This window comes from Spodoptera frugiperda, chromosome 27 (genome assembly GCF_023101765.2).
Source record: "Spodoptera frugiperda isolate SF20-4 chromosome 27, AGI-APGP_CSIRO_Sfru_2.0, whole genome shotgun sequence".
NCBI classification, from domain to species: Eukaryota; Metazoa; Arthropoda; class Insecta; order Lepidoptera; family Noctuidae; genus Spodoptera; species Spodoptera frugiperda.
Genome location: NC_064238.1, coordinates 9692741 through 9717476, shown reverse-complemented (window position 1 = coordinate 9717476; position 24736 = coordinate 9692741). Strand labels below are relative to the sequence as shown.

Below are 24736 nucleotides of genomic sequence, written 5' to 3'. Positions count from 1 at the left end.
TTGTAATTGCAATCTCCAAATCGCCTGCCAATCCTAGTGAATACAACAAAATTCTATTCGTAGGCTGAATTTAGAAACCTTAAGTCTAATCATGATTATGGACTTTATCGTATACCTTTTTTGAGGGTGGAAAATCATCCAATGATTTCTCTCGCCGTTTTTTTTATTGTTAAATGGGCCGACGTTTGGCCGCTATCTCACCTGATGGTAAGTGATGATGGGGCCTACGATGGAGCACGTCTGCCCATAGGCAACCTATTCACTCGGGCTTTGAAGACACCCAGGTTATACCCATCAGGAAACACAGACTCCGGCAAGGCGTTCCACTCCCTAGCAGTTCGCACAAGGAAGCTTGAAGCGAAGCGCTTCGTGCGAGTGGGTGGGATATCCACCATGAAACGGTGACGCCTCGCCGATTGTCTTGTGGTTCGATGATGGAAAGGACTAGGAGGAATCAAGTTGTGCAATTCCCCCGCACACTCTCCGAAATGTATCCGGTAAAAAACGGAAAAGCTTGCGACCTTGCGCCTGTGTTCAAGACTTTGAAGCCGGGCCTCCACAAGCGTATCATCATTGATGAGCTTCTTGGCACGCCTTTCAATGTGTTCGAGCGCATCCAGCTGGTATTTAGCCGAGCCGTCCCAAAGGTGAGAACAGTACTCCATACATGACCGAACCTGCGCTTGGTACAGGCTCAGCAGTTGTTCTGGTGTGAAGTACCGTCTCACCTTCGAGAGGATACCCAACTTCCTACCAGCCAGATGCGCCTTCGACTCTATATAAGAGCCGAAGTTTAGCGTTGGCGATAGAGTTACGCCAAGAAGCTCTAGATGATCCGATATTGGAACGGACACATTCCTTAGGCGAGGTGAGAGGTAGTGTCATACTCTTACTAACTAAAAACCACCCCATTCCTAATCCTGCTTTTTGAGCCGAAGTCACAGTAAACCCGCTAGGTAGTCCGCAGTTCCGAATTATCTTATACCTACAAATACATGTATGTTCCTGCAAGATATTTAACTAAAGCTGCATAGTTAGTAAATGTCTGTGACACGCGTAACACCAGCCAAATGCCTTTCACTGCGGAAATAAGTGAAATTATATCCCACCCAAAACATAAATGTGAAAGGCTGCCAAGTTCGATAATATTGGAATGCTTCGCCTATAAAAGAAGTGAGATCTAAATAAGTACCAAGTTCCATACACAGACCTCAGTTAAAAATGATATAACAAGTTGGCAAGTTTTCACACACTTTGTTATAAACCTACTAAACGCAATGAGTCAAGTATATAATTTCTATTAAAACTTGCCAAGTTATATCATTTTTAACTGAGGTCTGTGTATGGAACTTGGTACTTATTTAGATCTCACTTCTTTTATAGGCGAAGCATTCCAATATTATCGAACTTGGCAGCCTTTCACATTTATGTTTTGGGTGGGATTTCATTTATTTTTGTAAGGTTTATTTTCTTTTTTTCTTATTTTACTTTATTTTGACTAAATACAAACCTTCGTAACGAATTTTAGGTCGGTACGACCATTGGAAGATATAGATAATTTTTTTGTTTTAGTTCCTTAGGGGTATGAATTTACACCTTCATTATTTTGAAAACCGACTCACACTTGGCCATTTTCAGATTTTTTCCTTTACCTTGACCTAAAGACCTACCTCCATGCCAAATTTCAAGTCAATACGACCATTGGAAGTGGTCTAGGTTTTTGATGAGTGAGTGAGTGAGTCAGTCAGTGAGTGTATAGTAAAAATAGCGATTTTCTGAAGTCAATATCTCAAGACCTACAATAGGTACATTAATGAAATTTTGTATTTTAGATAAGTAAGTAGATCTCGACAGATACTAGAAATTTCATATGCGTAGATAAAATAGATTTTGAGTTATAGGTGGGTCGAACTTGGCCCGAAATGGTTCGTGTAATATAACCCACGGCCGGTGTGTCGGTTTTTTTGCTCGAACTTGGCGGAAATCACACTGCCGTGTGTCTAGATACACGACTCGGAGCCGACGCCATTTGATTTACCTTGTGTTTGTAATTGATAGGTCAGTGGTTACGTGGTTCTGGTCAGTGAACCTACATAATATGCAACAGATACTTATTTGGACATAATAATTATATTACTGCAAATTACCTTTTATTTGTCATTCCTTTTAGGTATGGATATGCGAGGGAAATAGATACTTACACTAGGTACAGTACACTTAAAGTTTGTTTTACCTTGTGTGTGTGTGTCATTGTCACACGATGACTGTTTATCCTCGATCGGATAGAGAGTAGTCTCTAATCGTGTTATGAGTCCTAGAGGACAGATGGTGAATCTATTGGCATACACTGGCATTACTGTAAATTTACACAAACCAATTAAAAATCTTCGTCTGACCCGGAAATCAAACACAGATCATTGCTCGGCGGTTGGACTAGCGATCAGTCGACTTTCACAAACATACAAGACTATTACGCGTTTAGGAAGTCACAGGTAAAAGCAACATCCAAATGATTCAACCCTATAAATGGCTACTGCTGACCAAAGGCCTTTTCTCACTCGGAGAAGGTTTGAGCATTAATCACCACACTTGCTCAATGCAGGTTGGCGATTTCAAACTTATAATTAGAAATTATAAGCCCAGGTTTCATCACGATGTTTTCCCTTTTCTTCCCGTTTGTCAGTGGTGTCTAAATATTCCTAGACCATGCAAGTGTCTAAATCGTAAATTAAGGGGAAATTACCGGGACAGTACAAAGAGGTGCATAGTAACATCGGTAAGTACAGGTCGGAAACATTTTACGCGGTAATTCCCAATGTCGGTTAATTAGTTCAACGAGTCATCAAACCAATTACCTGTTTAGTAGCGAGTTATTATGTATGAGTCAATAAACGCTTTGAAATTATCGCTTCCCATGTACGTAACTACGAGTACTTACCTAGACGAGATACTGGCTGTAGAAGGTTCCTATTGAGCAATGCAATATAATGCCAAGGGCTAGACGCAATGATAATTAGGTACCTACCGATTTACTCGCTAAGATTTAATTGTTATGTTATCGGCTTACTCACGTAATGTTTTGACGAGGAACTCAACTAGTTTCAAGCCATGCAAGAGGCTCATATTCATGAGCAGCATTTCGCGGCACACGACGCGGCCATTGTTACGCTGCTACTCTGCCGATAACATAATAATTAATTTAGAATGTCTCACGAAAGTTACAATAAAATCGCTAAGATTTTAAACTATAGGTAAAAATTTTTTCCTGACGAAATGGACCTAGGAAAGGCAACATAACCTAGGCACTGCTATTATCCAATTGGCTACCGTGCAACCTGAAGTCGGTCCGATTTCCGCACGGAGAAACTCTTTTTGTGAAACACATATTGTTGTCGCGTCCCCCATATTATATCCCGGGTCTGAATGTCATTGTGTATGTGAACTTGTATTTTTGTTAACGACACAGGAGAAAATCTCAAACCGTGACAAAGTTAAAAAAGCAAGTTAGTTTTGTCCGCAGCATCACCACACAGTTAAATCTCGATCAAAGACTGCAAATAAATAACAGTAGATACATACATACCTACATCACCTATAAAAGATATCAAGTAGATGGAGAGCTACTCGTAACGTCAACTCATTGTCTTGTCTACCCCTTGACCCACTTGTCTCCAAGACTACCGCGATATTTCGTTGTCATTCGAACAAAAGCCATTATGTTATGTAGGAACTTCATATGTGTTTACATGAGTAGTACCTACAGATATTGCAAGACATTGTTTGAATTTTTAGTAAGTGAGGTAACATTTTTTGGTCAGACATGGTATTTTGGATTGGTTAGGTTGATAACAATCTGTGGCTGAATTAACTAGGTACATATCACGAATCGAAACCAGGACACAAGCGCAACAACCGATCGAGCCACAGCACTAACCGTTCATTCCGATTCGTTTACTTAATATTTTTTTTAAATCCATACTGTTTTTTACATAAAATGTTACACATTTTAATCCAGATATCGTTATCATTATAAAATGTTAAGCAGTTATCAAAATATTAAATACTGCGTAAAACGAAACTCATACTTATTTGTCAGTTGCTTGTCACACTTTCAGTGTCAAATGTCAATATTAAACTGTCAAGTCAGAGAAGAATATAAATATTACACAATTTGTGCGATAATTTTCTAATTTAACAATTAAAGTGCATGTGATTTGTTGTTTATAATGGCGACGCAGGAGAATACTCCTCCCCGCGACTGTCTGTCTTGCAGAATCGTAGGGGGTGTCGGTTTGGTAGGGATTGGAGGTTATCTTGCAAATAGCGCCTGCAAACACAAAACTTTACCTGGAAAATACGGATTGTCTGTACTGTCTTTTGGTAAATACAACTTATTCTATAAATTAATATAATATACTTTAATATATAATGTAGTTAAAATTGTTAAACAAAGTATTTTTTAAGTACACTAACTCATTACCTATCCATTTATCAAACTAAATAAACTACATTCAAGATTAATAATTAAAATTCATTTGCGTTTATAAGCTAAAAAGAAATTATTATCTATTTTGTTCATCTGATCAAGATTAATGTGTTTGCGAGCAAACCTGTTAATATAAGGCATACATTATTAGGTATGTTGAAATAAAATTGTAAACATAATATTATTATTGTGCTTACTTGATACTATTATTCTCTATTTTCAGCGTTCATCTGTTTGGGAGTAGCGAGATACAAGCAAACATTTCCGTTCAATAAAAATGCAGAATTCAAGACAAGAGCGTGATTGTGTACACATTGTTAATTTGTACCCTAAGTTGTACTGTGTAAGTTGTAAAATACTGTAAATTTAAATCAAGTTTGTTATGTTATAGTTAGAATAAATTAAATCTTTGGTTATAATGTTTGGATTTCAATGTACTGTTCACAATAATTATGATTAACTTTGTGAAGGCGAGTTAATTTTGTGAAAAATACTCTGCCGATTTAAAAATGTAAAACAACGCTATCTATGATGTTACCATTACATCAATGAAGCTTCAACTTCAGCTCTCATTATGTTAGTACAATATATGAAAAGTAGATGGCGCTTATATAAATTAACAGATCGTCCTGAAAATAAGAACAGGATATCTGGTTAGGAATTCTTTAAGCTTAATGGTATTTAGGCATTTGCAACTGAATTTGCAAATATTTAAATGATCTAATCGATTTAGATATAATACCACATTTTTTCCCCTCACTGCACATTTTTTTACAAACTCAATGCTATAGGTACTATGTATTGTATAATGCTATAGGTACTATGATATATATAATAGAAGTTTACTAATAAATAGAGTAAATTTTTACACTTATACATTTATAGACAACTGTTAGAGAGTACGAAATATTTAACATAGTCAACAATAAACCTCTTCATACAATTAAGTAGAAGTTAAAAGGTTGCAACTAACTGTACCTTAGTGACAAAAGTTAATTTCAGTGTCTAATTACCTATGTAATGTGAATTACTGGTGTAATGTAGTCTTGGGTAAACTGGGAGAGATCACAAATAGTCTTGGCCTTGGACGTAACACGTGCGTAAAATTAAATCACTTCAAGTATCAAGTAGGCACACAGGTTGGGAAACTCAATTTCAGATCTCCATACCTATAGGTACATAGGTACCTGCATACGATGCTTAAATGTGTAGCTAATAAATTGAATATGCGTAGAGCACTCTTAACATGTTACTGAAGATATCTGTCGTCATATTTTACGGATTTTTTATTTTAAAGAAATTTACCTTTTGGTCAGTGTCAGTGGGTCATGTTAGGGGCGGATTTTAAAGTAATATAACTCGAAAAAATTACATTGGTACTTGCCGTCGCTAGGTTTCGAGTCCTCATGCATGAGAAGCGGGAATCCTAAACCGACGTGGCTCAGAGACCACGACGTATGACTATAATATATAGTTACATATTTATGCTCCATCTTAGAACCAAGTAAGTTCCTAAACATTTACAACTGCGTACAATGTTTTAGTTTTCCGCCTTTAAAAACCTGTCCATTTGGCTGATCAAGGTTTTAAAAAGTTCGGCTGTTGATGTGATATGTGTGTAGTTTCGTAGGTTCCCATCTGTTACGTAGCTCTGTGTGACAGGAAAAATTAACAAACCTCGTTCCACCTCTTCCACGCAAGTGATACCTACTTTTCTACATACATATGTGGGTACATATGTATGTAGAAAAGAAGGTATATCTATTTTCATTTTTAACTCCCTAGAGTACCAATCCTACCACATCTCTTTGTAAAGAAGAACCCACCATAATATAAAAGTGTGACCCAATTCCATCAATCAATAACATCACGCGTAGGACTGTCGGTTTACCGAAATACACAAACATCCGGCTTCCGGAACAAATGCATGGGCTGTGTTCGAGAAACTAATGTGATATTATAAAGGGAAATACACAGGGCACTTTACTATAATAATATGCTAATTTTGATTAGAATTAAAAGTGAAAAGTACAGGACAAGACTTCGAAACTGGTGATGGCGCATTACAGTTTTAATTGCAAAATAAAAGCCAGAACAAAATTGAACTAGGTATAAAAAAGGGAGTGTGAGATTTTATGTAGGTATTTACAACTGCTACTATCATCATAGAAATACTTCATGTAGGTATAGTTTATGCCACCGTAAGCACTGCGGACGATGAGCTTAGGTAGCACACCGCTCGACCATAACTGATTCTGGAACCCGAGCATACGGACCGTCGCGTACCGCGAGCGCCTCAAAGTCGGGCCCAGTGGGGCTATGCCTGATACGGAGTCGTGGAAGACCTGACGGACTACCGGTGCTCGAAGAGCAGGAGTAGAAGTGGGGTCGTCAGTAAGAGTCTGAGACTCCCTCTGGCCTCACCCAAGGCGGGAGAAGTCATTGCATGATTCCCCTAAAGGTATAAGTAGTCCATCATGGACAAGACTATGATCTCGTTAAAACTCGGTCAACCTGCAACAGTATGCACAACAAATTATTGACCCGTTACCGGAAGCTTTCGCCTCTGGCTGTATCGAATAAAAACATTTTCCATGAATATTAACACCGACAGCGTCAATCTTCATAGAAATGTAAATTTGCCAACCCTATGTAGGTATCTATAGCTACTGATTGGAATATGCAACGTGTCCATTACTCGCTAAACTCAGACATACACACTATGAACTAAATAAAAGCAGCAATGGATGTTGTGCGATTACCAATGGGCTTCCTTGGGGCCAATTTGAACAGAACATTAGAATTCTGTAAGGAAGGTTGCTGTGATAAATAAAGATACCGGACCAATCTGTCAGGCTTAGCCTCGTTTGATATTGTTGAGACTTATGGACGTTAATTTGTTTTTGTTGGTACCTACTCTTGTGGAAAGGAAAGGTAGGTAAGGGTACCTACTCAAAGCTTTGAGCCTTTACTTTGAGGTGGGTTTAGGTCTACTAAAAATAGATATTTATAAGTTTATCCATAATTTTGTTGGCACTAACGTAAGTAAAGTATGGAAAAAGTTACACATAGGTGCCTAGGTACCTTCTTTATTTAATTAGGTAACAGTTGTAAATATCCTTCTTCTAACTGGAATAAATTAACGATTCTAAATAAGTTCTTACTTTTAAAATGTCAAATTAGCGAATCAAATAGCATGAGTTCAGGCTATGGTGTGAACTTGAAACTTCGGGCGTCGGGGATCGCGCAACGATCTCCGGCCACCGTAAGTGCGGGTCTGTAGACGGCGAGCAAAGTTCGCCGCCCGACCAGTACAGCCGTACGTAGGCGCGTTGGGGCCATCAAACCACCACAGGTAGGGCTGATGCATGATCGGGAGCTGCCGACTACCTAGCGGGCTTGCCGGGGCTCTGCCTCGAAAAGCTAGAGTAGAAACGGCATGTAGTAGTAAGAGTCTGACACTCCCTCTCGCCTCGCACTACGTGGGAAAAGTCATAAGATGAAAAAAAATCGAAACAAATACGTATCTTATAAAGAAAAAGGTCAATAGGTACCTACCTACCTACATTTTATATTTCAAGTACACATCTCTATCTTTGTTCAGTCCACGTCAAAAAACAATGGAAATTCAATCGTGTTACTTTAAATAAAATAGAATATAATGCTTTGATCTGGTTCGTTAGATGTAATTGGAAGTGAAAACCTTCGCAGATGAAGCACTCTCCAGCTCGGTATTTGCAAATAAACAATGGAGTGTAGGCAAGAATTTTTCTTATTCTGTTTGTAGCTAAGCGAGCTGCCTCTCACCATATTATAATGACGTCGTAGGTCAGTCAACGGACAAAGGACAAAGAAAGTTGATGACTTGACTGAAGACTTCGTTTGTGCGACGTGCGTGTGTGTTAATGGCTAGCCATTAACCTACCTTAGTTTTTTTACATTGCCCCACTAGTTTTCTCCGGAGTCGTGGACGGTTTACAAACATAAAAGTTTACATACACATGACACCCAGACCCGAAACAACAATTTATGGATCACACAAAGAGTTGCTCTGTGCGGGAATCTAACCCGCACATGTTACACGGCAACCAGTTGCCGAGCCATCGCACCAACCAAAGTTACTCAGTCACAGTCCATACCGTGATGATAGACTAGAATACTTAGGTACGTTTGCTACTATTTATAAACAACCTGAACTTTTTAAACTACGATCTCTAACCCACTTGCTATTACTTAAGTGAAAAATTTAAATTGCTTGTCTTCGTGGTCGTGTAAATTATCCACCTAAGAAAATAAAAATTCAGATCTTGGAATCAGTTAATTATCTAGGGACTGAACTATAAATAAATGTATTTTAACAAATGATCCTATTCCTATCACCTATATTTTCAATACTGACGTGTTCCCGTATCGCTATCGTTACTATTGTCAATCGCTTGATAGACGATGTTAGTGATTGGACGCTCAACATGAAACAAATTGTGCAAGTATGACTTGCAAAGATTCCCAATATCCCAGTAGGTACCTACGCCATGTTATTACCGAGTGGATTTATAAATATACAATCACTAAAGAAAAACCTGTTGCTAGTTAGGTTAAAGAAAACCTAACTTTGCTCTAGTTTAGTAAAGCCACTAAAATACCTAGTTTTAAATTGAAGTTTTTGCAAGCTAAGTGTGTAGGTAACTTATTATTTTATTCTTAGCATTAACCCGTTTACCTTCTACGTATAACCCATTAAGTATTTGTAGTGATAAGGTACCAAAGTAATATCTAAGTAAAATTTGATTTAGATCGTACTAAAACCAGCCCTACCATATTTTTTGTAACATTTTCGGCCAACCTACGCTTCTTTACTTTTAAAAGAAAGAACTAAAATACATTTTGAACCACAACATTTCTTTCTTCGCATCCTTTTCTCTGCACAACAAATGACACTAATAAGTACCTAATGTTAACTCATTGGCCTTCCACTCTGCACGGAAATAAGAGGAATTGCGTTACCATCACTTTCATGTGGTGAATGAGCACTCCCGTCTATTCAGCGGAGGCGGGCAAGCTTACATAATGATGTGTTTATTTATCTCGCTACTGTTGAGCATATGGGGGTACAATCGCCATCAACGTCACTGAGTCTTATTGAATTTGTGAGTGTTTTTGCTTAAGTAGGTGCTGAGACAGATACAGTTTTACACACTTTGGAACGAGCACGCGTAATTCAATTTGACTTTTCAAAAGTGCCTAATTTAGGATTAATTGAAATAAATGCTTTGACTTTGACTTTGACAGTGATAGTAGCTTTTGTTCACTGACTTCACCAAATTTTTTTTATGGAATTAACCGGTAACCGAGCAGTCGGATCACATTAAGGTAAGCAATCGCCGCCGCCTGAAGGCATTTGAAACACCAGAGGCGTTACAAGTGCGTTGCCGGCCTTTTGGGGGTTAGGAATTTAAGGGATGTTGGGGAATTGGGGATTGAGAAGATTGGGAAGGGAGATGGGAAGGGAGATCATTTCTGCCGAATATGGAGCAATATGACCTATTCGGTTACTATACCAAACCATTATTAGTATATTACTAGAATCCAATTTCCGTAGTCGTTTGTCGAACGAACGAACATTTTTATTTTGTACACATTTTATTAGAATCTAATTTCGATCTAATATTATTATGGACCTGACATTTAAATAAAAATATTACCTGTTTAAGTACCTATAAAACTTCCTTTACGCTTATTTTATCAAACGAGTCGGCAAATCGATTTGTAAGATCCTCAATCAATCTATGTTATTGCTTTTTCGGTGCTACAAACTACGCATGCTAGAATAGTCTGGATTCATTCCGGTTAGGTAACAGGTATGATGACGGGGTATGAAAATTAAAAATCTATTTAGTCCGTCAGTTAAGTAAATGAAAAAATATTAAACACGTATTTTCTTATTTTGTCATATAAGATACTTAGGTAACAATTCTTAGAAAAAACAAATCAAAGTTTAGGAGTGAAAATACGTAATTTCTACGTAGAAAATGTAAATGTACCTAGAAGTGACGTCACGCGATATTTCAAATCGATAAATCTTTGAAAGTATTTTATTCAGAAAGAAAGTAAAGATTTGTTTATTATTTTAAAATAATCTACAAGATAGGTATTAAAATAAAAATATACTCATCAAATTTTGTGAAACGTGTGGTGACAGCAGAGAATGGCTTTAATATCTACCTATTACTCTATTACTATCAGGCTATGAACTGTTCCCAATTCAATCGCCACCCACACACAGAATCACACAGACCATCCCAAAAACAAACATAGCAAGATTATTGAATCCTGTGTCCAATATTTATTTATGTGTACTGTAGGTGTACCAATATACACCTACATTACACAGGCACCACTTCTCAAAGATTAAGTTTTATTTCTAAAAGCAGCAAGCAACTACTTACCCGAGTAATAATCCATTTCGTTCGCCATCTTCCCGTTGAGTAGGTACTAGGTACAATCGACAAATTGAAACTATGACCCAGCACAAGGTAACTTTCTCAACGGACCTTCAAATACATTTAGAACGAGACACTTAGGTAGGCATATGCTTTTTTATTGATAGTCTTAGTCTTTTTCATTATGATAATTTGTTGTCAAAGTGGGTCATGATTAAAACTCGTCGATAGTACCTACGTACTTATCTTCAAATATAATAAAGTGCAATGGAGCCGAGACGATGTCCATTTCGACTAATGGAAACGTTTACTGGAATACTTCAAGAGACTTGCATTTGTTTGGACGTGGATGAGTAAACAAGGTAAAGTTTTAAAGTGAAAGATCGATAGAAGAAGTTGTTATCGTCGTCAACAGCCTGTGTCAACGTCAACTTCACTGCTGGGTTATGGGTCTCCTCTAAATAACTCTTACTCTAACCTCTAAAATAGACTTCGAGGTCGCAGTTTTGTAAAGTACAGGTTTATTAGTGGACCATGATCTGTGTTAAATGGATAGTCCCGTACTTTTGGCTCTTAATTCATCAGATTCACAGCAAGATTAGGGGTGATTACGTACGTATTCTACCATCTGTAATCACTACATGATGAGTTTATTATATTGCTACGTAACAATGTATTTTAGGGTTTTAAGGACGGGAAAAACATCCAATGGCTTCTCCCGCGAAAAGGACTATCACTCTTACTGACTAAAAACCACCCCGTTCCTATCCCTTTTTTTCGAACCGGAGCCCGGTAACCAGCTGGGTAGTCCGCAGCTCCATATGTTAGCTTAAGTCCTCTAGTCTACAGCTAATATGAAAAATCTTTGTAAATATACATATTTCAAAATTAATATACTTATACGCCCACTCGTAAATATATTAAATCCCGTTTATCCCGACGTATAGCTAAGATATAAAGTAAATAAGTGTTAAGTTTATGTAGCTCGTAACTCAACAATGTCAGTTATATTAATGGTGTAGGTACCTTGGTTTGCTGTTAAATGCAGCGCTGCAGGATTTGTTATTAAAGCTATCGTATTAAATTGAGGGTTATTAATGCTCTGTCATTATTATGTTCTATGAATACACAACGGCACTTCAAGTTACCCCAAACATTGCATTGCATTTTTGTAGTATGTCGTCTTTGTATTATTTTTTATTGTTATCGGCTTACTCACGTAACCGTTTGACGAGGAACTCGACTAGTTTCAAGCCATGCTAAAGGCTCATATTTAAAAATAGCATTCCTCATCGTGGCAATTGACATAACTGCAATACGTCAAACAGTTATGGTAATAATTAATTTAGTATGTCCCAAGAAATTTATAATAAAATAATTCATCCTTTAATTTTTACCTGGCCCTAAACTAGGATTTTCTTATGTGTTGTGCGAGCTATGCTTCTCTTAAGTAGTTTATATAATACAAAAAAAAACTCGTGGATGTCAAACCTACGATTCACTGAAATCCGCATTAGTGTGAAAATAGTAGTATAATTTTAACAAAGTTTACTATCTGTCGTACTCAGAGTTATTTATTGGCTACTTAACTTAATCCTTATCAGAGCCAAATCATTACTTAGTAATAGTTTAAGTGATCATGTAATGTCTCTGAATACGGCAGTTAGGCCATATTGGATTCCCATGTCAAACAAAATACTGAAAGCCTGTCTTAAATCTGTCATCTCTATAAAAATGCTGTCAAACAACGACCCCATAATAAAGTAACGAGATTGCCCATGAAAACACCATGACGTCGAAATTGTATGAAACGTAAAATGTGTCCTAAATAGGTAGCGTTACTCGTTTATTACATCATGATAACTTCTGACAACTTACTTTACGAACACAACGGTAACTTAGTTTAGTAAAACCTGCTTTATAACGTACGTGTGTTGAACGAAAATGTGTCTACGTAGTATTGTTTTTTGGTCCTTAGGGTATGAAAGTAGATTTTCAATTTTCAACTTTATGTATCTTGTGATAGGAGTGAAAATCGCTTAAAGACATTTAGAATTATCATAATCATCTATTACAATTTAAAAAAAAATATGTTCTTTTATTAAAAAAATAATATCAATTCAAAAAACGTTCGATCGAATTTTGAAATTCAAATTTTTTTATCTGCTCTTTATCATTTATGGAAATGTATGTAACAGTGAAACATAGTACTTACTATTACTTCGACGCAATAAAGTCAACATCGCGACACAGATCACGGCTTGCCGTCGGGGTAAACAAGTCGGTTTAATGATAAGAAGAGAGCCGCCGCCAACCAGTCGCGCGCGCCCGCCCGCCCAACGCACGTGTCTGTCTAAACTTGCAACAGATAACAACAAATTGTCCAACTCAACCTTATGGGTGAGTCACCTCTTTAGTTAAAAAAAAGAATTAAAAAAATCTATTTTGTTATTATTGTCGTGTTCGAAATTCAAATTCTAAAAAGTAATTTTTTGTTTTATTTTTTTTTATTTTCGAATACAGTTTGAATTTTATTTTCACAGTCGTTTGTTGTTAAAAGTTTTTAAGTAAAGAATAATTTTGTTTATTTAAAAGTGTACAATTCTACTCGTGTCAAAATATTTTATGGTGTTGTGCGTGAATAGATTTACGAGTGACGCGTGATATTAGTTCGCTATCTTCATAATGTAATGGGATCATTTCGCTTTGAAAATGTCATACGTAGTTTGCTTTTAGGAAACCATTTTACCGTTTTACCTATCAACAAATACTTTGAATACAGTTAAAGACTAATAATAACTCAATTACATTAGAAACTCTACAAGTTATTCATGGCTCATTATAATCCCAGATTACTTTTATTATTGTATTATGGACATTGCCTATTTCATATTCCGTGCTAAGAATTTCGTAGCCTTCACGTTCGTTGAATAAATAAATCTGAATATACCATGAGAGAAGACGCGTGGCAATTGACACGTCCGTATTGTTTGCTCTCATTTAATAACATAAGTACATACTTGTAGCCTATAAACTAATGTGTACGGAATAGAACCTTATTTTTTACCGAATAAGGCACATTGTGGTTCAATATGATAGTTATGTTCAAAGTTTTATGGAAAATAGTGCAATGTAGAACCTTATTTTTATAGAATAAAGCTCATTATGGTTCAATATGATATGTTTAAAGCCGAATTCTTATAGAAAATAGTCATTTATAGATCATTTTGCTTTTAAACCAACATTTTTAATTTCTATTCGCTTATAAAAAGCAACCATCTTAAGTCCTAAAACCCGTTCTAAAATGTTGTACACCTATCAAAACGTACGTACTTAGTATAGTTTTTCAAAGTAACACAACATGTACTAATCCATACAAGCCATACACAACGGATCGATGTCTCACTATTGTACGCAGCTAATTTTGTTATCAACAGATAACCAGTGGGCCGGCTACGAGTATGAAACGCCATCAGACTACATTTACAAAAACATGGAGAAAGAATCCACTACAAAGGTTGTAGAAGCCATGTCGGAGGCTAGAGTTGGTGTGACGTCATGGGAGGTTCATGGGAACATGTGGAGTGCAGCTGTTGGAGCTATAATTGGGGCTGGGACTGTCCTGCTGGTTGCTCTCGTCATCCTCATGTGGAGGAAGCCAAGGCGACAGGAATTGCCTCTACTCGCACCTATGGATGTTGCCCATAATGTGAGTACCCTTTTTCTGTTTTAATCTAGTCGCAATTTACCTTTACGCGTCTAAACCAGGGACCGTACAACCCCGTATATAAGTTAATTCTTTCAAAAGTGTTACCTACACAACTCAAAACAGATTATGTATATGCTAAAACATTTTGTTTATTTTTTACAGTAAAAAAGAATTTTATATTTCATCATAATTTTGGGTACCTACGCGTTGTTATTTTGTTTTAGATTAATCTACTCGTTATGTTACTTGTACCCTTAGTACGAGTTTGCTTTACGTTGAACGAAAACGAAACGAGAGTGCGTTCGGCGTTCTGATTGGTTGGTTCATTCGCGTCGGCCAATCACAGTGCAAAACGAGGTCTTGTGTCGATTACTTTAAACGTAAAACAAACTAGTACGGTACTAAGTCTTCTGGTTTCAAATTGTTCGTCATGTTAAATCAAGTTGTCTATATGCTAAATTCCTCTACACATTTTGACTGAAAGAGTTACTTTTAGTACTTTGATAGTACACCATTAATCATCCAAACTTGCGTGTTAGCAATACCTTGTACCTAATAAATATGTTTTATATGTATGTATGTATACATAGTTATAATCGAAATGGTTAAAGTTACTTTGAAACATTGAATTCAGTATGCAAGGTTCGTGTGAATTTTAATTAACTTGAATGAAGACTATAAAGTTGTGGTTTCAGTCACTTTTCTATGGAATTTTACATTTGTTTGTCTCGATTGCAATTTATTGGGTCGTTGTTTAGAGTTATGAGTTGAATGTTCGAAAATAAAATGGGAAACCATGTTAATTCGATTCGCGGAACGCACGTCTAGTTTAGCATGTTCGAATAAAAAAAGCAGTTGATATTTTTATACTACAATAATTACAGTTTCGGCATTAAATGATGTATTGTTGCACCATTGACAGTGGCCTGGGCAATCGGCTGTGGCGCAAAGTGTAGCGGGTTCGATTCCCGCACGAAACAACTCTTTGTATGATCCACAGAATAGATAGTTGTTCTGGGTCTGGGTGTCATGTATATGTGAACTTGTATGTTTGTAAACGCAACCACGACACAGGAGAAAATTCCAGAATGAGGCAATGTTTTCCTAAAAAAAGACGTAAACAATATCACCATTAAATCTTATATCTTAAGTTAAAAGATACAAAGTATACTTTACCTTGCCACTATAGCAAAAGTTTCAGCTAATGCAAAAGCGAAATAAAATAGGGTAAATACTCAGGTGCCTCGCCTCAGTATTACATAAAACATTGACCGTAAATTGTATTACAAACGACGCCGGCACAGATTTAAAGATTTCCTCGGTTCCATTATTCCAATATGTCCAATAAGAAAGAATAAAGATCGCCTGATTGTAGGTAACGAGAAACTACATCGCAATTGATGTCGACTTTTGTAAACAAATAAAAGGAATCGATAGGTATTGATTCCTTACACAAGTACTTGTGATTGCATCCAATTAGAGTTACTTACGGGCTTTTTCATAATATTTGATTAATGTAATTATTATTGACGATTATATCGACGTATACTCCCATATGAAATGTGTCAGTTAAGCTAAACAAGTAATGAACTAAATCTTATTTGTAATCTGTTTTTTACTCTATGTTCTGTTGTTTTAATATAGTAGAATTAACATCGATTATTTATGAGGTATAGCATTCGATAACAATCTTCTTATTCGACTATTATTATAATTCGACTGCACTTAAATGATAGGACTCAAAAAATTATTCTAATAGACTAACATAACTTTCTACTTAAATAACTTCAAGAAAAATCTTCACACTTACTTAGATATATTTTAATAAGCCCTGTAGGGCTCGGTGTAAATTTTATGTTATTTTACATAAACATAAATTAACCCATCACCCACAAAGATATCTTCAACAGAATTCGAGAAAAATCTTACAATGACTTCAAAAACTTGTTTTAACGTAAAACCCTAATAAACTCGATTTTCACTATACTCTAGAATATCTGAACGTCTGGAGGACTTCTTGATCCTATTTCTACTAAGTTTATTACTAGAAAAGTTCATTACGTGTTGTATCGTATGTAGACAACCTCTTGAGTATACTCGAAGAAAAGGAGAGAACACTATCTTTAAGCAAATTAGGACAGTGTGATGATAGACTTACGTACATAAAACACGTATATTCTTTCCAGGAAAACTCTTGGAAAAAGAATAACGTCTTGTGAATAGAATTTAGACCGTATTCACGAAGACTTGAAATCCAACAATGTATCATCCGACCTTTTGTCCAAAATAAACCTAAGACACATTTTACAAAACATTACATAAAAGATTTTCAAGGCTATCTTCTTTATAAATAAAATAACCTGCCCATGTATTTTAAGGTTATACCAAAATAACTGCACAAGTCTTCAAAGACTGTACGACAACGTAAAATACTTCGACATTAGATAAAATATTCGTGTTATTTAAAGGAAACATTGGAACGTGTGGGATGGGCTTATGTTTTCTACCTGAAGCCCCCATTTGCTATTTACTTTTGATGTTACCTCATAATCTCATACTTTATCCGTCTTGTGAGATCGTAAGCGTGACTGCAGAATATGAGATGTTAAGTGTTAAGTTCCTTTCCTGAGTATTATTTTTAGACTAGTTTTTTTTTTTTATGGCTGGTAATAATCTGACCTGGAATTGGTCGAGGCGAGAGGGAGTGTCAAACTCATACTGACTAAAAACTACCCCGTTCCTACTCCTGCACTTTGAGCCGGAGCCCCGGTAAACCTGCTAGGTAGTCCGCAACTCCGGATCTGGCATCACCCCTACTGGGACCATCTGTGGCGTTTTGATGGCTCTTCGAAGTGTGCACGGAATGCGTGCCGATGTGTAATACCTAGACTAATTACAGAGGTCCTTCAATTGACACTACATTACGGTGGTATCAACCTCCCATTTAAAAACCAACGCACTAAACCAAAACACTCAAATGCATTAGCTTCTCCATATAAACATAAAAATAAACACAAATGCATTAGTTTCTACACATAAATGTCCTGTAGCTGTATAAACATCTGTAGTAGCTACAAAGCTTCATTACTTTATACCTAATCTGATCCAATTTACGCTCGTACGTGGTTTGTAGTACAAAGAGTTCGTATGTCAACAAATGGATACTACGTGCCACTGCAACGCCTAACGCCTCAACTACTTCACAAAGATGTCCCGAAGGACCAAAGTTCGCTGTACCTTAATTGTGTTTCGACTTTTATAGTTTTATAACTTTAACGCCAATGTACAGGCGAAATTAGTATTTAAAAGCAGTATTACATTAGATTTTCGTAGAGGCTTTGAACTTTGGGTCTGCTGATAGAAATTGGAATTTGATCGAAGCAAATATTTTGAATGTAGATTTAATTAATTTTTATCTCGTGCCTGTAATTCAAAATTTTGTGTTGTGCAAAAGCAATTTTCTTAGTTTTCCTCAAGTCACAATTTCTTAAATTACATTTATGGAAGCCTTTGTCCACAATGTTAAAGGAGAAGGCTCTCGACCGCCCTGTACCAACAAATATTTGACATGTACGTTTATTTTAATTACATTTCAATATACTTTTTTAAAAATAATAGCTTAAAGCGGCCAGTGTTTAGTTCTTAATAGATTTTTGATGATCAATGAAAACTTAACCGACAGGGGGATTGTCTGACGAGTGAAAAAATATTAGTTCAAAAGAGGTGTTAATGCTTCGTAGATACTAGAAATAGCTATTTTAGAAGTCGTTTTTAAGTTTTCTTTTATTATAAACAACCTCAAAATGTGTCCCTTTTGTTAAAATAAATCTGTTGTAAAAAGTTTCCGTCAAGAAACTTGGTTCTTATAAGCTAGTAAGAGCAATTTATAAATAGAAAATATTTTTTTCTACGCTGTTGGCTCCGGGGCGAGCTGTGTATGGGCGTAGAACAATCTCCTTGGCTCTCGGTTCCAGGTACAACAATCAGAAAACTTGATTCGGCTGATTTGCCTACCTATTATTAATCCTTAAAAATTAAGTCAATTAAAACCATTTCTAGGATTTCATCTATAAACATCCATGTTAAAATATAATATGTTCTAAAAGTATCTACCATGTAATCTTTCAACACAACACTACCTCCCATTAAAGTCGTGGCAGATACTTTTAGAACACCTTATATATTAAAATCTGATCAACAGTTTAGTTGTGAAACAGTAATAGACATACAAACAAAATCACTTACAAATTTTAATATTTTAATTATTGTTGGAAATAAAACGCTCCCAGCTTTCAAATTCGCAATTAAATCAAATTAATTTACAATCCTTGTCAAAAAAAGAGTTTGATATTTCTTTTCATTCTATTCCTAATTACATTTTTATAAGTGCTGACTTTTTCTTAAATCAACAATTACTTAAGAATTTCTTAAAAGGTTCGGGAATAAAGTAACGGTCTGTTGTCATAAAACCTGGAACTAATTTAATAGCTCCTATTAGATCTTACTTTACTGTATCAATACTGGGACAAAAAGCGTCTGAATTTTTATCTTTGTTTTTTTTTCTTTTCTTTTTTTAAGAACGTTGTCCCATTAAGATGAACAACATGAGATTAGGATCTAAACAGGATGAACAACACAAGAATATTAGGATTTTTCCGTTTGACAAACATAGACCCGAAACAACAATTTGTGGATCACACAAAGAGTTGCTTCGTGCGGGAATCGAACCCGCTACATGTTACTTGGCAGCCGGTTGCCCAGCCACCGAGCCAACCGTGCAGTCAAATTTAACTTTTGATAGTCTTAAATAACTAGATTTAAGCATATTTTGGCACGTGTCGGTTTCTTTTGGCACGTGTCGGTTACTTAAGGTTTCCTAGGTCTTTTAATAATGATATTCCTTTCACTAAAATTTTACTTTATTATACTTAAAACCGTTATAACATGTCATCGACGTTTTACACCCAACATAACCTTTGTTAGAGAATGATGGCATTTTTTTCACACTTTTTTATTTTTACTCACAATAGCTTTTACAACAAGCTTTTGTGACGAAAATAAACCGTGTTTTCTAAGCCATAACTATTGTAATTTTATAAGGAAAAGGCCCACTATTGTCCGTTCTAATAATATTTTATGGGGTCACATGTAACCCCTATGTTGCTTGTTAGTTATGGGATTGTCCCTTGGGCACCCCGCAATGCTTGAGAGGCCTGTTGCATCTCAATAACATTATCTTTTCAATCTTCCCCTACAAGTATCTTCTTTATTCCCCCATTTTCTATATTAACTTGGTAAATATCGTAAAAATGTTCATCAGAAATTGTGGGGTAATTGATTTGTATTGATTGAAGGAATTTAGTTGTTTGGTGAAAATTGGTCTGTAGTTTTGTATTAGAGATCTCGGTTTTGATCCTTCGGAAAAAGTTTTATTAGATTACTTTCGGAATTTTCTGAAATAGCTTGAAGTCTGCAATTAGTTTAGAATAGCCTTACATATTATTATTGCGTATAGCAGAAATTACTAACACTTATCAACAGAGGTATAGAATGGGACGAGTTCTTGACGGATAATGATTACTCGTTATCATGATTATTGGCACCTACTAATAATTTGACAATACTTACTGTCGCACTCAGAGACTCATTACTTGAACTATTCCTTAATAACTATTTCTTAGTAACGATTTTGTTGCGAAAGTTCTGTGCGTGTGTAGTAGAAAGAAAAGAAAATTTTAACAACAATAACATGTTTTATTACGACTTCGATGCTGAACATTACTCGAATTCATTTCATTAACAAGTAAATTCAATAAGGCTTCGTCACCACGTGATAAGAGCAGTCAATCATGAAACTCTTCCTTGATTAAACACCCTGTGTTATGACTCGTACACAACTGTCACTGTGTAGGAACAATGGCGCCTGTCAATGTTGTTGTGATGTCTGTACATACATATGTACACATGGGTACACATCAAGCTATTACAACCAGTGTAAACTGACCTTCCAATGTGTGCAAAGATCATGCAAAGCGAGACCATGGTAAACTGGTTTTGTATATCTTTATGTGTAACTCTGTTTACTTTGTTTTGAAGACGTTGGGTTATTCATTATTAATGTTTGAATTAGTTTGTTAGAGACCTGTTGCTTGGACTTGACGGAAATGTCGATGGTTTGACATTTCTATCCTGGTATTAATTGGTCATTTATGTATTCAATGATTCCATTTGATATTCGTATAATTTATGTAGGTAATCATAATTTTCATTTTAGGATGACTGAAGATATTTATAGTTTGTCTCTAACATTTATATCGTCTCCTACCTAATAAAAATAAATCATCTACCTTCGTATGGCGTCTAGCTTTTTGGGGATAAAAAGCTAGGGAGTGTGATATTTTTACCTCACTAAACCCACCCCAGTGGCTAAAACCACCCACCCTCAACACCTGTAAGGAGCACCGAGTCCTCTTAGTAGACCTGCTCTGGAGCTCCCACGGTGTAACGTCTTACGGCACATTCCTACGAAGACGTGCGTCTCCAATGTGCCACACTGCGCTTTACGGCAGCGACGGCCTCAGAAGACCACTGTGCCACCGTCTTCCCTGAGGTCTCCTATTGCTACCTAGCTAAAACAGTTCAAAACATTCTATAAATTAACATATAATAAAAGACCACGTGCAAAGTAAAACAAAAAAGACACTTAATAAAACAAAATCAAAAGTTGTCAAAACCACCTAATCTTAACAACAAGGCAACAGTAATTCATCAATTTTTCCTCTTCGAACCTGACATTTGACGTCATACCCGTAAGCTTAGCGGTAACTTTTATGAATTTCCCTTTTCCTTGTAAAATAAAATATGTTTTATTCGATCTCCTCCGTGTTCGCCACTTGACATTTACGTACTTAAGTACAATTTCTCCAATTTTGACTGACACATTAATAATATTGTAAGTACTCTGGAGATCAAACGCTAATGCGTATTACCTACTTTGAGAAAAAGGCCGATGTGCCTATCTTTAATGGTATAAACACGACTGAACACGAAGCCCTGTGAAGTAAGTGATTATTGAATGTTCTTTAAGTTGTACGAATATCGAAAATAGATTTTAATAAAGTACCTAAAATCTGTCTGCATATCGACGCTGGAAAGGCAAAATGTATTAACCGCCATTATGTGAATTGTTCAGTAGAGCGATTTGAAGTTTCAAATTTTGCAAAAAAATCATAACTAATTAATTACTGGAGCTTTTTTATTGAAACTCAAAATAGTTATTACGAATAACGTTTACTATGAAATGTAATAATAGAAAATAATGTAAGTGTCTTCGTGTCCAAGATTTTGGAGTTAATACAATGCAGGCCATAATCTTGGTTAGGTAAAATTGACTTAAGTCAGTTGACCGTACTCACCGTGTCCAGGTAAAACATGTTTTAACGAACAAAAAGCGTCATAAATGAGCTAGATAAAATGTGTTATATTCTGTACAGCATACTAACACGTCTAAGTAAAATGTTTTATCAGGTCAAGTCAGACCATGAAAACTAAAATGTCTTATCTTGCATTAAGCTAAAGTTTTCGCTGGGCTTTAAGTATTATCTCACAATATTAATGAATAATGGAAGTTACGGGTAATAACGCAAAAAAAATTTTTAAAAGGACTTTTCATCGCAAAATGAAGAAAAAATATAAAGCACTTACTTCTGAGATCAATCAGTCTTAAAAAAACCGGCCAAGTGCGAGTCAGACTCGCCCATGAGGGGTTCCGTAGCAGCAAGTAGATGGCATAATATAAAAGTCATAAAATAACTTCGTTATACATAGTGTTTGTATGAACGACAAAGTTATATTTGCGTTTTTTGAAAATGCACTTTTTTATTACGTTTGATGGGTCGACGTTTAGCCGCTATCTTGCCTGGTGGTAAGTGATGACGCGGCCTACGATGGAGCACGTCTGCCCATAACCAACCTATTCACTCGGGCCTTGAAAACACCCAGGTTATACCCATCAGGAAACACAGACTCCGGCAAAGAATCCCACTCTCTAACAGTTCGCACATGGAAGCTTGGAGTGAAGCGCTTTGTGCGAGTGGGTGGGATATCTACCATGAAACGGTGACGCCTCGCCGATTGTCTTGTGGTTCGATGATGAAAAGGACTCGGGGGAATCAAGTTGTGCAATTCCCCCACACACTCTCCGAAATGTATCTGGTAAAAAACGGAAAGGCTTGCAACCTTGCGCCTGTGTTCAAGGCTTTGAAGCCGGGCCTCTACAAGCGCATCATCATTGATGAGCTTCTTGGCACGCTTTTCGATGTTTTCTAGCGCTTTGATCTGGCATTTAGCCGAGCCGTCCCAAAGGTGAGAACAGTAATCCATACAAGACCGAACCTGCGCTTGGTACAGGCTCAGCAGTTGTTTCGGTGTGAAGTACCGTCTCACCCACCAGAGAATACCCAACTTTCTACCAGCCAGATGCGCCTTCGACTCTATATAAGAGCCGAAGTTTAGTGTAAGCGATAAAGTTACGCCCAGAAGCTCAAGATGATCCGATCCGCACGCACGGGTCTGGTTCTGGTCGGGCGGCGAGCTACCCTTGCTCGCCAACCGCAGACCCGCACTTACGGTGGCCGGAGATCGTCCCGCGATCTCCGACGCCCGGAGTGTCTCACGCGACGGCTGGGACGTGAGGAGGTTTGTTCTCTCACGCGCCCCGCCTTCTCCGTAGCTAGCATGACTGCTTCGCAAAAGGTGGAGACGGCATCCCAGTCCCCTTCGCTCCGCACCATGGCCTGAACCAGTGCCGGGCACGAGAGGTCACCGTCGCCGACCACATCCCTGAGGACTTGGCGGTGCTCAGCCCATACAGGACACACCGCCACCGTTCACGGACGAGTTCTATTAGTATTATTTCTGAAAAAGTAATAATGATATCTCGTTCAAACCAATTTTCTTTGAAAGTTTCAAATGAAATTTACAGCATATATATATATATATTTTTTTAGTTTTGTCCCTCCCATATTTTAAATGTTAGAGAGGGGGACACTCATTTTTCCACTTTGGAAACGTCTATCTTTCAAACAATTGATTTTAACGAAAAATGGTTTTAGGAACCTTAATGTCTTTTTTAAAGTATTATCGATAGACACCCATCACGAATAGGTTAAAACTTTTTGAATCAGTTCCATGTATGGGGTGCCCCTTTTAATTTATTAATTGTTATTCGAAATCCAAATAGCGGTTACCAGAATACATCAACCTACAAAGTTTCAACTATGTAGGCCCAACAGTTTTGCCATTTTGGTACGGAACATGGAAAGGCAATACTTTTAAGTATACCTAGTAGAGATCAGATATCACAAGTTAATAGGTACACTTGTACTTAGACTTATACTAATCAAATACAAAATGAAAAACAATCAGACTTTGGAAACATATTCAAGACATAGATAACATGAAACTTCATCAACATCTTTTGTATCAGTATTAATCTTATAAGTGTAAAATATAATCTCACTTAATCTTATATTGAAATAATGACTGCCTCCTTAGCCGAGTGGTTGCAAGTGCGATTACTGGGCAAGGGCAATACCCGGGTTGGGCGAATTATTGCTGGGCTTTTTTCGGTTTTTCGAAAATTTCTCAGTAATAGCATGAAATGAAATGTGTCCGATGTATGGCAATATGCTCACCTATTACATGGGACTTACAACATAAATTGTGAAAAGTGGGTGTACATTATACAGTGGCGTTACGTGGCATAATGTGCACCGCTGCCTATCCCTTCGGGGATAAAGAGCGTGACGATATAATAATAAAAAATAATCACATTTTGGAAAATTAAAAATCTTCTTCTATATCAACATCTTCTATATCAGTATCTGGTAAATTCTTTTTGGCATTACACGTTTGCAAACTAAGGTACTCCTCATATTTACGAACAGTGTATTGCGACAGCGAGCGTGAACTCCCTCGTCGACAGCGCATGGGTGACTGAAGCGCCCGCGCAACGCTCTCGGCCCTGATTAACAGCCGCGGTCTCGGTGAATGACAGTCTTGAACTACCGTCTAACCACCATAGTTTGGTATTTATCAATC

General features: G+C 36.8%; 1 protein-coding gene and 1 long non-coding RNA gene across 4 annotated transcripts in view; both read left to right on the top strand.

The window, feature by feature from the left end:
* The first annotated feature begins 4126 nt into the window (after window positions 1–4126).
* On the top strand, window positions 4127–4903 carry LOC126912575 (uncharacterized). Its single transcript, XR_007707278.1, has 2 exons — window positions 4127–4380; window positions 4710–4903. It is a non-coding gene; the product is annotated as an uncharacterized LOC126912575 (long non-coding RNA).
* An 8281-nt stretch (window positions 4904–13184) lies between these two features.
* Window positions 13185–24736, top strand: part of LOC118263266 (synaptotagmin-5) — an 83176-nt gene continuing 71624 nt past the window's right edge. Inside the window, exons 1-2 of one of the 3 annotated variants that reach the window (XM_050705205.1) lie at window positions 13185–13326; window positions 14364–14635. In XM_050705205.1, the coding sequence (XP_050561162.1) occupies window positions 13323–13326; window positions 14364–14635 (276 nt within the window). In that variant the 5' untranslated portion in view covers window positions 13185–13322. Of the gene's footprint in view, window positions 13327–13496; window positions 13614–14344; window positions 14636–24736 lie in introns of those variants that run through there. The other 2 variants (XM_050705204.1, XM_050705206.1) reach the window with 2 other exon arrangements.